Source organism: Orbicella faveolata, unplaced genomic scaffold, assembly GCF_042242905.1.
Source record: "Orbicella faveolata isolate gen_17 unplaced genomic scaffold, um_ofav_v1 contig_35, whole genome shotgun sequence".
NCBI lineage: Eukaryota > Metazoa > Cnidaria > Anthozoa > Scleractinia > Merulinidae > Orbicella > Orbicella faveolata.
In genome coordinates, this window is record NW_028301564.1 from 14,495,001 (window position 1) to 14,510,222 (window position 15,222).

The 15,222-nt window shown below is 38.7% G+C and overlaps 2 protein-coding genes across 2 annotated transcripts in view; one reads left to right on the forward strand and one right to left on the reverse strand.

Moving 5' to 3' along the window:
* The window catches only part of LOC110066927 (prickle planar cell polarity protein 3-B-like), a 17,613-nt gene extending 14,529 nt beyond the window's left edge, over window positions 1-3,084 (reverse strand). The window contains exon 1 of the mRNA XM_020774184.2: window positions 2,955-3,084. The gene's annotated coding sequence lies outside the window, so the exon portion shown is untranslated. The remainder of the gene's footprint in view (window positions 1-2,954) is intronic.
* Window positions 1-11,319, forward strand: part of LOC110066911 (uncharacterized) — a 14,707-nt gene extending 3,388 nt beyond the window's left edge. Inside the window, exons 3-7 of the mRNA XM_089274089.1 lie at window positions 5,976-6,488; window positions 6,614-6,675; window positions 7,296-7,667; window positions 9,659-9,853; window positions 10,888-11,319. Of these exons, the coding sequence (XP_089130215.1) occupies window positions 6,410-6,488; window positions 6,614-6,675; window positions 7,296-7,667; window positions 9,659-9,853; window positions 10,888-11,223 (1,044 nt within the window). The 5' untranslated portion in view covers window positions 5,976-6,409 and the 3' untranslated portion in view covers window positions 11,224-11,319. The remainder of the gene's footprint in view (window positions 1-5,975; window positions 6,489-6,613; window positions 6,676-7,295; window positions 7,668-9,658; window positions 9,854-10,887) is intronic.
* Window positions 11,320-15,222: the final 3,903 nt, after the last annotated feature.

Below are 15,222 nucleotides of genomic sequence, written 5' to 3' on the forward strand. Positions count from 1 at the left end.
TAATTTACGGCATGATTTAATCTGGTCTTACATGTAGTTGTTTACGAAGTTTTATTGCTTCGAAACTGTTCGATGTAAAGCAATATTGGAATTGGATCCGTGAGGATATTGCTTTTAATTGTGATGGAAATAGTGCGAGCAGAATCTCCCAAGCATAAAGTCACTTTTTTACAGATATTTTCAAAACTGAAGCCAGGCGATACGATGTTAAAAAGTGGTTAGTCAGCGCATCCTCAGCTAACCGTTCTGACGCAGGAAAAAGGCTGCTGCATAATGAAGCAAAGAACTTCAGTTTAAGGTTTACTCATCTTTTACAATATGCGTATTCATAAGTCGACACCGGTCCTCGACTATCCGATGATTATGTCGCTCGAGGAGCCATTTGGAAAGTGCTCTCGATTTAAATATTCACTTATTTTTGCCAGTGGTGCTCACTGCCAGTGTCATGAATAAGTATAAGTGAAGCTATTCAAAGCGGCAACTGGAGTCCTTTAATCCTTACAACCTGAAGCAGTTATTTGGAGTAAGGATTAACAGTAAATGCTCATTCAAACAGACAATTATACAGTACGAGCAAGAGACCTGTCCAGTGTTGATATTGTTTCTTGCAAACAGACAAACAAACAAACCAACCCAAAAAAATTTCCCGTCTGGGAGCCATATATACCAGCATGTAATACGCCTATACGTACATTTTTTTACTCGGATGTTTTAAATTATTATACCTCTTAATTACTTACTACGCGCGCTGTGATAGGTCAATTAAGCGGGCTGTAGTCTTCAGTACGGTCTGCTAAACTTTGAAGCTGTTCCCAAACCAGGCTTTTAGCCAGGATTTGAAACCGTGGACGTCCAAAATCTGCTATAGAGCCTGCTCGAATGAACAATTTATAAGGCAACATAATGGAAAATGACACGCACAAAACGCCTGGATTCCCACCGTCAAACACACTCGTCTAAGTTATAAATCGAAGACGTAAGTTACAGTACGGACCGCGAACTCGGTTAGTAAGAGGTATGAATCGTAAAGTACAAGCTAGAAGTCTGTTATATTGTTGAATGATTTTGCCCAAACCTTGACTATTCAATATAACACCCATCTCACTTGAACTAGCTCGGAAAGTTGCAACATATACAATGTCCACGCGGCAGGAAAAACTACGGACGTGTCCACAAAAACAGAACTGTTTCGGATATCTTGTTTTTACTTCTTAATTCCTGTTTATATGCATGCACCTGCTTGGGTGATAACAATTATCCACATTCAGACAACACCGCCTAAATAACGGAAAGAAAGCAGTATTTCCTCGGGTGATATCTTGATGGGTTTTGATTATTTTCTTCAAATGAATAACCGATTCTAATGTGTTGTTAAAATGAACGAAAGAATCTTCAACCCTTACCCTATCGTGAAGTAGCCCTCGAAAAGGTCTTGCGGTTTTTTTTTTTTAACAGGGATATTTCCTTTTTTGATGGTCATCAGTTTAAAAGCCCGAACCAGGAGGTGATCGAATCATTTTAAACGATTTTAAGGAAAAAAAATCTTCTAATTTAACTTTAAGTGTCGAAATTTAGTCACATAATAGCATTTTATCTGCGCAATAAAATACGCACATATCATGCATCGTGGAAAAATAACGTATAGATATACCTTCGGATAAATGCCGGTAATAAACTGAACGTGCGACGAGTAATGGAATCGAAGAAGATGAAATCTTTGCTATTCTAAACAAAGATCCATCAATTTGTTTTGATCACTTAAACAATTTCAAAAGAAGAGCAGTTTCCTTACATTCTCTTATGCCAAAAATGTGATCTGTAAAACGCCGCGTTTGAGATCAAAATTATCGGATTATCGACTCTAAGGCGTTTGCCTCGGCGGCTCATTGTCTAAGCGACTAAATAAGTCTGAAGTAAAAGACGAAAATCACTTCAAATTGCTGCTTGCCTGATGACGGATCACGGCAAAGGAGAAGATTTTTTATCTGTATTTTGGGCGGTGACCGGAGACCTACACGGCCATAGTGTTCAGTTGTACAAACCACTTTCGTCTGATATGCTTTTGACTGATCCAGCGTTTCGCCTACCTGATCAGTGGTAATATTAATCAAGCTCTTTAGCGCTGAACTAATTAAAGCAACTTTTAAGCTGTGTGTTGCCATTGCGTAGGCACTTGTTTCAAGGGTTAGTTTATTGGGGCTGTATTTGTACAATGAATGAAAGTGCTTAGTTGAAGCCAGTGAAAAACCGCATTGTTTCTTAATAGTTCGACTCGAATTAGTGTCACGACTGGGGCAAAATGACACGCTCTGTTAATTCTAAAAAATTCTCACGCCATTCCGAATGGATATTATTTAAATTTGTGGTTGTTGTAGAAACCACGTTTTTACCTTGAGTGATGAAAACACGAGGTTGCTTTGTTGGTAAACTATCTTTATTCGAGACCCGCGCTTAGAATTTCGAACGAAGCGCAACTCTGTTTCGTGAGGTGATTGTAACTCTGTACATGATACTCCGTGTACCCCGATTAACCTATGAACAAAAAAAGAATGAAACCGACTCATCGATGCGAGCCATGTGTGTTTTGCCTATTCTTTTGGTTATTGAATCATGGACAAAGAATTTGAGAATGTTTGCCTGAAGCGCTCTCACAGTTCATTTGTCATTTATCACGTCAAAAGCTTATGAAAAACACGAACATTGAAAATTATAAAAAAGCCAACTCACTTTCTTATTTTATAGTTTAAAATGTTTATACCGTTTCACTTTTTTGATTTTAACCTACGATGCTCTGAATTCTGTGCTAAGCTAGCAACAAATCGCGTTGTAATATTTGTTTAACTGAGTTTCAAAGTGGCACTATACAATACAACTCGTACCGTACTGTGGAAAATTTTGCTAGTCGAATTGAAATTATTTGAAAAGCTTTGAATTTTATAGAAGTGTTTTCTTACCTTATATCGTCAAATGTTTTAGAGAAATAGTTCTCACGATCAGGAGACGATTAAACTCTGCCTTTGTACCCCGACCAAGCTACAATGAGCTTGCTAACTGACCAGCTCAGAGCGTCATTGGGCGAAATACGAAAATTAATCTTGAGGTTTAGGACATTTGCATAATCGACTGCATGTGTGGGGCTTGCTGAAGAAGCTATTAATCTCACAGACAAGTTGATCAATCAGCGCGATATTACTTGATTCAATAAGAGCCAGGAAGTAGATTTACATAGACTAACGCTTGTTACTGCTCTATTGAGCGCCTAACAATACACTCATTGATTTAAATGACACGAGTAGGCAATTTTGCCATGATGAGGCAGAAATAGAACTCGACCACTTAGCACCGCTTATTAAATTAACGGCGAAAGCCCATTCCTTCTGGGAATATTCTGTTCATCTGTTTTATTCCGTGCATTTATCGAAGGTGTCTCATTAGGTGTTGATTTGTGGTCATCAAGCAAAGAGAAGATCAGTCTACGCGGGGGAATAAGAAGACAAATTACTTTCAGTACCGTACGTCAACAAACTTCAACAAAATCACTGTTTACGGCTGCTACCATCGCTCTTATGCTTGAATGAGGGTTGACTGATGACAGTCTCGGCTGACAGGCCGATATTACCAACAAACGTTGTTTCATTTATTTATTGGTTAAGTTTTATCACGAAAAAAATCCCGTCAGATTGTTGCTGACAGCGAATTGGTTTTTGTATAGACAAGCGATTACACACGACAAGTCAAAACTGATATATCCGTCTTTCATTTCCTGCTCGAGAATAAGCGCTTGAAGGTTTGTTTGACAAGGAAAAAGCAGCTTGTGGCTTTTCTTTGCCTAAAGTAGTGAATATTGTCATGGATTTCTAAGTGATCTCTCCGTAATTTGTCATGTCATTTTCAAAGATTAAAGTTATTAATGATTACTTTTCCTTGCAACCTTCCTAAAAGTGATTTTATAGTAGCGTGAAGAGAAGTTGAAGGTACTTTACACTGCGGTTGACATTTGTAAGAGTTCTCTTAAAAAACGGAATCATTTTAGTCACGAAACTACTGTCCTCAAATTTTGCGGGTTTTAATATTTGTGATTTTTCCCATTCTTACACGGAAACAATTCTGTAAAAATTTCCTTCCACAAAACTCCAAGTCCAATATAGGAAACAGCAGAAATCTTGTATATATAAAAATAGATTCAATATCGGACATTTTCGACGACCCCAATCAAAGCGATGGTTATTTAAAAGGCTTCTGAAAAATGGATTGCTGTTTACGGTATTAACAGCCACTCAAGGTCTTGACTGAGAAAAGTATGTTAAGGGTACAGTTCCGGAAAAAATGAGGTGTATATTGTTTATATTGCAATTATTAATATCGCTTTTCAAGCAAAGTGATCTTGAACGAGTTTCTGTTTTTGTGTGTGCTACTTATATCACTTAAACTTGAGATCCTGCATATATTGGGTACATAGCTGTTACCTTAAAATAACTGTTCAGTCATAGAAGCGAACAAGAATCCATTTTTTTTTTTGTCTTTCGAAGGCAGTGATAATAACAGGAATCTCAAGATCTGTGACAATTGCGTTTTCCGTAACAGATCGGATTTGTTTCAGGTCGGTGATCGAAGACCACGATTCATCAGTTGTCCGGATCAATGTTTCATCGGAGAAATGCGATAATAAACAGGGCCCGGATGTTACTCCACCGACGGTCCCCTAAGAGGTGGTTTGGAGAATACTACTCTTGAACCTCTACGCCTGGGCCTTGAACCTCTAGGTCTAGGTCTAGGCCTACCCCGATTGTGCTCGTAAAATGCTGGAAAGTTGCTCACTGGAATGCCAAAAAGTTGTAAATAAAATGGCAAAAATCGAATGAGTTACTGCCTAAATTTCTTGATATTTTTATACCAACTTCAATTAAAGCTTTATTTTATGGGCGAAATTCAAGGATACTCTTAAGTCTAACGGAACATGACAAAACATATGGTTCATTTGACTTCAAAAGGTTAATAAACCTTCAAGAAATTCGCATAAATTTAACTTTTCTATGAAATCATTGTCTTTTTCGTGCATAATATGTGCTCTACACCTCTTGGCTTGTCCCTTAAAAATTGAGGGCGGGGAGAGTCCTGAGAACAGCAGTACTGTACATGGAAAGAGATCCGTGAACATGGAACAGAAATACTAGTTAACCTCGTCATTTTACTAAATACTTCCTTGTGTAAGTCCATCTTTTCTCAATCAGCGTCTGTTCCCAAGGTGACAACCAAAGACAACCAGAGAACGATTGCATAATTAATCATGTCGAGCACAAAATTCTCGATTATGATTGGTTCTTCGACCATGACATGTCCACCTTATTTGAGTATTGTTATTTTATTTAGAAGAAAGCACTATTCAAGCATCTATACATTAATTTCCATGTGTAACAGCCGATTAATTTAAAATACGCCCTTCTCTCCCAAAAGAAACAAACTGTCGGCAAACAAAGAAAGTAGTTACTTCTACGATAGGCTTTTGCACATTATGCTTTTATTTCCCCACTAAAATGCTCCACCTTAGTGCTCCATTTTTCCCACTAAAATGCTCGGTTTCCCCCCGAGAAAGTCACTAAAATGCTCGGTTAATGCTCATACATGCGGTTTTTAATTTTTAATAATTTTAACGTTTCAACACAATTAACAACAAAGTATCTAATAGGTTTAATAGACCAAAAGATAATTCTCTGAATGATCTGTTCTGTTAATCCTTTGTCCCTTTTTTAAGTGAAGAGGCTAAGTTAAGTCTTCATTTTCTGGTAAAAAATAGTTTTTATTTCTATTTTCTGTGGAAAAATATTAGTAATTTTCCAGGAAAATGCCAGTAACATGCTCGAATAATGCTTAATGCTTTTGCCTCACTAAAATGCTCGAAAAAATGCTAGCATAATGTACAAAAACCTATTCTACGACCGCAAGGTTGATTTTTATTTATTTTTCTTGGTTTGCAGTTGAATCTCCAGTTCAACGAGAAGCAGGCGAGACTCGCTTGTGGAAGAGACAATCAGTCCTCTGCCAAACGCACGCGTACAAAAGTAGAAAGATGTGTCCAGGTCTACAAGCTGTTCAAACAAATTAAAGAGTTATATTGTTCAAGGAATTAACAGCAAATTTATTCAGGGCTTCTGCAGCATGACGTCACTGCAATAATAAAAGCCGTGACTTGTTGCATTCCTTCTCGCCGACCAGTTAATACAGAGTTAATATGCTGTAGCTACACGACGTGTGCCGGTAGTTTATTCTGTGGTGAACGGTCAGGCCAGAGGTCAACAAAACTAGGGGTTTACTGTCAAACTGAGAAGTTTCGTCGTCTCGGGCGCAGCCGATGTGTCCTTTGGTCTTTGGTTAATTCGGTTCTGCAGTGAGTTTTTGAATTGTAGTCGTTATGAACGAGCATATGGTGAACGGATCACGTAATGAACAACAACAGATAAAATCGACCAACTCGAAAACCGGCAATACTGGTAAACACATTCTTAATCATTTTGTCGCATTTTATTTTAATAACTCCATCAGAGTACTATACTTTATGTTGATTATGATTCACTGAACTCGCCTGAACTCTCAGTGTATCCTGATGCTTTTACAGCTTGTGACGCCCTAGAAAATGAAAGTCTTAGAATTACTTTGGTGAAAAATGGATGGCGACAATTGCAACAATTTGATAAGAAATGAGTTCGTGACTGCTAAGAAGTTATGTCCTCCTGTATGATATTTACTCTAATATGCTACAAGGACGGTAAACGCATTTGAAGCGTGACCTCACTACCTCACTGCTCGCATGACCCGCGCCGAGTACTAGTCGCGTACCTTTCTCAGTGACCATGTGATGCCTAACTGTTCGCTGAGGAAAGGCTTCATCGGCCTCAACAGATTATAGTCTACCCACAAAGTTTTCTTTCAATAGGTTTATTCGCTGGTGTAAAATTTTACCGAGAAAAATTTTCTGTCCTGAGCCGGAATATTCTTTACCCGTATGTAATTAGACTTTTCTTGTTGATCGACTTGTGCCAGAACACAAACAAGTTTTGACTGTTAACAAGCTTTTTCTTGGAGGGTCACGTAAAGAAACCCACCAGCATTCAAGTGTTTTATTGATGAGGAGACTTGAAAAAGAACGCTTCACATATTTTGTCGTATTCACGACCAAGAAAGACTCGGGTTTGATTAGTTTTACCGTTTTGAGTAGAATTTAGCAGTTTATAACTCGGAATAAAGGAAAAAATTCTAAAACAGCCGACATCTAAAGCTTGACCTGATTTTGGTCTATTTCAGAGGAAACACCTTTTCTCTCACCTGCTGAGAAACTTTTCAGATTGTATGACGACGTAGAGACATTTGTGATGTTTATCGGATACCAGCGCAGCTGTCACAGCCTAGTGGCGGCCATGTTGGATGCCCACCCAGAAATTGTTATCTCACCTGGGTACCAGCTGATAGAGAAATGGGAACAGTACCAGTCACCAGAACTTAAGGAGAAACGCATGCAAAAATATCGTTTATTTTACGATCTTCACCAGCATTCCTTAGAGCATGCTATGTTCATTACACGTGCTAGCAGCGAAAGTTGCCTGAGGCAAGAGTCAAAGTACAACTACCATATTCCGGGTCTATGGCAAGGAGGATTTCAGCACAGAATTAAGGTGAACTACCGTCCTACTACATCCAACTCTTCTTTCACGCCTTTTAAAGGGACGGAAGGAGGAATTTTCTGAGGCAGGAATCTTTTTTCTCACCTTTAGGTTAGGCATGATCTCTTTTGAAAAAATTCTATCTGACTCCTCTGTCCTTCCAAACGGCCCAAAATTAAATTCACTTTTATATGCAGATGATTTAGTCATATTGTCAAGATCAAAAATAGGACTGCAAAATTGCCTTAACACTCTATCATCCTATCGCGGTACATGGATGTTAAGTATCAATAAAAAAAAGGTTATGATCTTTCAAAAACGTGCTAAGAAATGTATCCAGTCTAATTTTCATATCGACAATGAGCCTGTTGAAATTGTTGAAAATTACACTTATTTGGGAACACTCATTTCTTCAACGGGTAACTCTTCATTGGCACTTGATAAATTGAAAGAAAAGGCCTTTCGCGCCCTTTTCATTCTTAGAAAACACACAAATTTCAGCAAACTACCTCCATTCCTAGCGAATAAAATTTTCGACGCAATTATCTCTCCAATTTTGACATATACAGTGAAGTCTGGGGCGGTGCATATGCAAAATCTGATCTCAAGACTTGGGACAGTTCCCAGATCGACAAAAACACATCTCCAATTCTGTAAACGTTATTTACAAGTAAGCAATAATGCATCCAATGTAGCATGCAGAGCTGAACTTGGTAGGTTTCCTCTTATTATAGCTATCAATCAGGAAATCATGAATTACTCCTCATAGCTTCTAAGTAAGAATAATTGCTCTATTGTTAAACAAATCTTTCTCATGTCGTAAGATCTTCGTCACCCTGGTAAAAATAGTTATTATTCTAATACAATAAGTATGTCTGAATTTTACAATTTCCCTTGTTTGGATCTTACGTACTTAACTAACGCTAAAATCAAACAGTATGTTGGCCTAATGCAGCAAAAGTATATTTTATATTGGCAACATACCATGCAAAACTCTACTAAACTAGAATTTTTCAGCACTTTTAAGAACGATTATATACCCTCCTCTTATTTAGGCCTAACAAGCAAACTAAGCGAAAGAAAAGAACTAGTGAAATTTAGGATAGGCAATCACAGACTAAGGATTGAGACTTAGATATGATCAACTTGAAATTTCATGGGTTAACAGACTCTGCCCTATTTGTGACTCTAATCAAATTGAAGGCGAATCTCACTTTCTTATTTATTGCAATAAATACTCTATTGTAAGAAATAAATTTTATAAAAAAAATAGAACATATCATTCCGACTTTTAAACAAGTATGTTAGTTACAAGCCAGACTGGTTACAAGCCATTGACGAACTCATGACTTCTTCAAATCATTATATTAATATTCAATCAGCAAAATTTTATTTCATCTCGCTTTGATCTACGCAACATTCTACTTTCAAATCAAACCAATGTAACTTGATTGCTATGTCATAATCACAATAATCGTTACTGTTTTAGTTTTACAAAAGCTTTTGCAACACTGTATGAATTTATGGTCAGGCAAATAAAGCTACTTGTTGTTGCTGTTTTTGGTGGGTAATAGATTGTGCAAGAATATTTTTTAACATGAAAAATCAAAATAGTGATAGTAGAAAGTACTTGCTCGAGTTTTTGCCCATGGCTCTCCTTGCAGGATTTTTTTTCAGCAGTTTTTGCTGTGCAGAATTTTTTTTTTTTTTTTAAATTGCCCAACCCGCCCGTCCCCTCAAAAAATGATGATCCGTCCCTAATACCCCCCCTCAAAAACAACAACAACACGACATTCACGCAGATAAAGGCGATGGGTTTGCTATCAGAATTTTACATTCTTGGGGAAATGGATACGTTTTTTTTTTTTTTGTCTTATTTCTGTTTTTCTTTCCCCACTCCGCACAATCCAGGTCTAACAGATCCAGCCCTCCTTATTGGTTCGTCTCAGTCCCGTTGACATCTAAAATTTGTATAATCACTTTCTTTTCAATCGATTTTCAAGGTTATCGGTGACAGGAAAGGGAAGGATACTGCACTGGCATTGACCGACAAGATGAGTATTCTAGACGAAATCCGTGAAGTCATCCAAGTACCAATCAAATTAATACACGTCATCAGGAATCCCTTTGATAACATAGCAACCATGATGCTTCATGCTGTAGAGTCAGGTGACGCTGTAAGAGGGGGTGGATTAAAAGTGAGGGCCAGGAGGAGATTCCTATATAAAAAGGTCGGGGATGCTCCTCGGAAGTTCTGAATTAAAGTCCTAACGGAGACCAATCTGCGCGTGTCTCGAGCTTTATTTGACCTTTAAAAGATAGTTTCGATTTCCAGCCGCTGTTCAGGAGAGGAGCCCGCGCTGGTACACCGGACTAGCGAGACCGGCGGAAATCGAGCCTAAAAACGGAAATAAGAGTGTTTTTTTTTTATAATTTTTTCTTCGACTGCACCCTAAGCGAGATCAGAATCCTTGATTTATACCCCTAAGCGAGACGAGGAGCATCCTCGACCTTTTTATATGGGAGTCCCTACGGGGCAACAAGACATGTATTTCACTCGCGCGTTCACTCGAACTTAGATGATGACGAGGTTAATTAATGTGTTTATGAAATCGTGGAGACAACAGAACAAACGCGCTGGAACCTTAGAACATGAAGAATTTAATGAGAATACGGATTGCTGGTCATGTTTAAATAGTTGGATGCAAACACTAGAGAAAGTTTGGGAGAACTGGAAAATTTATGTCAATTCGAGCTAGCTGTAGTGCATTTTACATTCTCCCAAACTGGCCTTATCGGGTGTTAGCAGTCAGGCTAAGCAAACGGTAAGTGGCTGTAGGCTTTTCCCTTCATAAAGTGAGAAAGGCTGATTTAATCGAGTATACAATCGAAATAAAATTACGCACAATGCACTGAAGTGGAGCACTGTTTGCTCCACACCGTAGGGATATAGCTTTGTCTCAAATCTATTGACTGTTACTCGGGTTACTGACAATAGTTAGCTCGGCGTTTGAAAATAGAATACACTCAAAGACTTTCGGTTCATAAAATTGCATTCGAAACGTCTCTGTTCCATGAGATGCTCACAGGATCCTTTGTTCGTATGGTAACGCTATAATGTATTTAATGATCTCTATATTTCATTTATGTCCTTTAACTCTCGCATGTACCACGGACGTTGAAAATGTACACAAATTAATGCATTGCTTCCCTGTTTTCTTTTGGCCAACAGATAGAAAACAAGGAAGAACTGGACCGGGCCATTGAGCGCTACTTTGAGTTGGCAGATGCTACCCAATTCGTCAAATTACACTGCAAAGATGCAGTCATTGATATTCCAGCGCACGAAATGCTGCTAAGACCCAAAGAAACCCTGCGGAAATTATGTGATCACTTGGGAGTGTCCTGCCCTAAAAATTACGTGGAAAAATGTCGAGAGGTTTTGAGAGCTCCTTCGGTGACGAGGGACAAGGTACTTTGGACCAATGAACAAATAGAGCGCGTAACAAAGATGATGAAAGATTATCACTTTCTAGAAAAATATTCATTTGACGAGCTTCCTAAGTAATGTCTTCAGCCACTACAGGGACGAGTGTTTTGATTTCACTTTGGACATTTGCCAATTACCCCCATTTGCAAATATGAAATATGAAAACGAAACATACTGCTTTTTCAATCAATCAATGCCGGTCAAACTTGCAACTGCAAAGCATGCACACGTCACCTTGCTTCAAGTTAATATCGGGCTGGCTATAGCCAGCTCCTTGACAGCACGCATTTCATCTTGTTGGGCTTTTCTGCAAAGAAAATGACCAGTTTTTAGCTGCAAAAAGCACTCTTTTGATCCACTCCATGATCCCTCTGGTTTTACACCTTTAGGCTCTGACCTGTCATCAAGGACCCTGGCCACTATCCCGGAACCACCTCGTTCCCAGGGCTCTTCCCCTAGACGTTGGAAGGGAAAAGCCCTGGGAACGAGGTTGGGAATTCCTTCGAGCACCTCTTAGCTGTTCCCTTTGGGTTAAATAAACGCAGCTGCAAGTCGAAGTACATGTAAACATTGAATGTTGAAACAGATTTACTGTAGATAAAAAACCGCCCCTTATGCTCCAGACCTGTTTGATAGCGCGCAGATTCTCGGCGTTGTGGGAAGGATCGGAGTACGTAACTAACTGTTTGGGTGATCTAAACGGTGTAAACCCCGCGGAAAAAGCCTGTGTCGGCTGATGTGCGAATTGGAGCTAACTCAAAGTGAAAGCAAGTTACCATCTTTACGATTCTTATAGCCACAAAGTCTGACGTGTGTGATGCTTTTCCCTTAGACTGAAATTGACAGCAGAAAGAAACCTAGGAACGGCATTACTGTATATCGAAAGAAGTCTGTGGGTCCGTGCACGTGCAGCTGAAATACTAACCTCGTCCTTTTACTAAATACCACCTTACATAGGTCCATCTCTTCTTTAATCAGCGTCTGTTTCCAAGATGATAACCAAAGACGGTTAGAGAACGAGTGCACGTTTAATCCTATCTATAACAGAATTCTCGATCGAGGTTGGTTCTCCGAGAGCCTAATCCGCGTCACGTAATGGGTGCGCGATTACGTGGGTGTCTAATTACAGATATCCAATAACAACTTTTTGTAACTGGATGCCCACGCCATTCACACGTCAATAACGCGCGCTTTAATTGCTTCCTTCTTAATGTTTCCAACAGTTTTTGAGTTATTTTTTTTTACAAAAAAATACCTCTTAGTCGGCGCGTCGAGTATGTTACGGGTCAATGGGTGAGTGAGTGAGTGAGTGAGTGAGTGAGTGAGTGAGTGAGTGAGTGAGTGAGTGATTGCCAATCAAATTTCTTGTTGTAAAGGTAAATGGTATGTGAGAAGATCTGATCCCGATAAAGTTCAGAACGGCCGTATTCATTCTTCTATAAAAGAGGAGGAAGTATTCTTATATTGGGTTTACTTCGACATTTTCTGTGGGTTAGGCTGAGGATTTTAGTTAAATGAACGAGATGAGCCTTGAGGTTTGAAACAGTTCGTGAGTTCGTAGTACGCAAATGCAACAAGATATTTTTATTTTAAGTGAAAGTTAACTTGATACTTTTGTTTTTCACAAGGAGTAAATTCAATTAGAGGCCACGAATCGTCGCTTCTAGTTCTTAGGACATGTTTTAGAGGGGACGAGACTTTAGATTTGAAACAGTTCTGACGTTTACAATAGTAAGTGCGAGTAACGATTGTTTTGTTCTTGTTGCATGCAAATATAACAAGATATTTTTGTTTTTTAGTTACAAAGTGTAATGTGACACTCTTGTTTTTCACAAGGGAGTAAATTCAATTAGAGCGGACGAATCGTCACCGCTCTTTCCCACGAGATGTTTGCTATCTTTAGTAACAAATGGTAACTTAACACTTGTTTTTTATATGGGAGTAAATTCAATTAGACCTGGCAAGTTATCGGCTATTGTTTCCAGGATATTAAACAAAAAAGCTTTCATTTCTGGACGGTTTTTACGTCTCTGCAGTAGCAGTTTAATAGTTTTATTTGATGACATTCATTTCAGTCCGATATTTTTTAAGGTAAAAAGTATGAAAACTGTTCAAATGTTCTTTGAAGACTGCGCGGCACCAAGTTAAAGTGCAATTTAATTAAATCAGACTTTTAACGTGTCAGAGGTTTTTTCCTCTTTCTTTCTATTTTCGGTGAAGTTATGTTGTGTTGTGTTGTGTGAAAAGGCAAACTTACGTCTCGTATAAAATGCGAAAAAGTCCCTAAATTAACTTGAGTATTTTTGAGCAAAAATTCCTCTTGGGGGTTGGAAGGGTTATGTGTTCGGTGAGTGAGGGAGTTATGCATGTGCGCGTGTCACACCGGGTTGTATCGAAGAACGAATCAAATTGCCTGTTAGAAAATAAGATGGTATCTACATTAACCTGGAGACATGTCAGATTACTGTAGTTTGCTCAGTCAAACATTTTATGGCTTACTATTTAGCTATCTTACCATGACCGATGTAACATCGCAACCAAAGAAAAAAATGTCAAATTAACCAAATCATTTCTGTACCATGAATGCTCCTATCTCCGACACTTCACACAAAAAAATAACCCTTGCACGCCTTGCGTGCCTATGTTTAAAACTTATGAAGCGCTACTGACGTTTTCGCTCAAAAGAAGTTCTCAAATGACTTTTATTTCGAAATTTGTTATAGATATGATTACAGACAAACCTGTATATAACGGCTCTGTACATAGCGGTCACCCTGTGTATAACGGTCACTGAACAACTTCCCCAAAACCGTCCCATATATTTACTGTTAAGTTGACCTGCATATAGCGGTCACCTGTATATAACGGACCCAGTCACCCTTTATACTTCCTGAATCCACAATTTCATTATCTTTTACCTGTATATAACGGTCACGAAATTGGGTTACAATTAACGAATAATGACAACTTGAGCTTTATTCATCAGCTCGTTAAATAGCAGCCTCCAAGGCAGGGGTCTCACAAAAATACAAATATTAGTACTAAACACAACTACTAATACAAGTGTCGTCGCTTTCAAACAATAGTTACTGTAACTGTAACAGCACAACCGTACCACACTGGCCTTCGTCATAATTCCCTGACTATAACACTGTTCTGTACTTACCAAGTTGACCGCCGCGGTTTTACACTGCCATTATTAGACCAAGACAGCGCTCGGCATCAAATTTCTCTTCTATCAGCTTCCGATGCAGCCACTCACAGGAGACTTAAAGCATACCACGGACATTTTATGGGCATTTTCTTATCGTGTTTCATTTTGCGTTGCTGTTACTCGTTATTGTAAATAAAAGGTAAATTGAGTGATTATTTGCACATAAAAATGCTATTTGTTGACCTTCCAGGGGAGTTTAAAGGAAACCTGTGTACAGTGGTCACCCTGTATATAACGGTCACCTTGGCCATTTCCCAATGGTGACCGTTATATGCAGGTTTGACTGTAATTAATAATTGGACCTCGTGTCGTACAATTCAGGGAATAATCGTGCTCGTAATTTTAAATCGGCTTTGGGCTTCATGTTCGTCCGATTTTGAAATTACTCGAGCTGTTACTCCCTGAATTATACTCCACTCGAACCAATTACTATTGCTAATCATGTCGAGATCAAAATTCTTGATTATGATTGGTTCTTGGACCATTACATGCCCACCTTATTTGATATTGGTTATTTATTGATTAAAAAATTACTTTTTTTCAAAAAAAAAAACATCTATACGTACCTGAATTTGATGTCTGATAGCATTGAATACGCCTTGCTTTCCTAAAAGAAACAAGCTGCCAACAAATGAAGCAATGCAAGCGGTTGCTTCGAGGACTGCAAGCCTGATTTTTGCAATTCTTTTTTTCAGTTGAACCTCCAGGACAACGGAAAGCAGACGAGACTCTGTGGAAGAGCTGTAGAAGAGGAGATCAGTTCCGGGGGAGGACTTCCATAAAAAAAAAGGACGGGGGTGCTCGTCGTTCCTTTTAGGGGTTAAAAAATCTGTTTTGGTACCCCGCCTAGGGTGTTCAGCCTC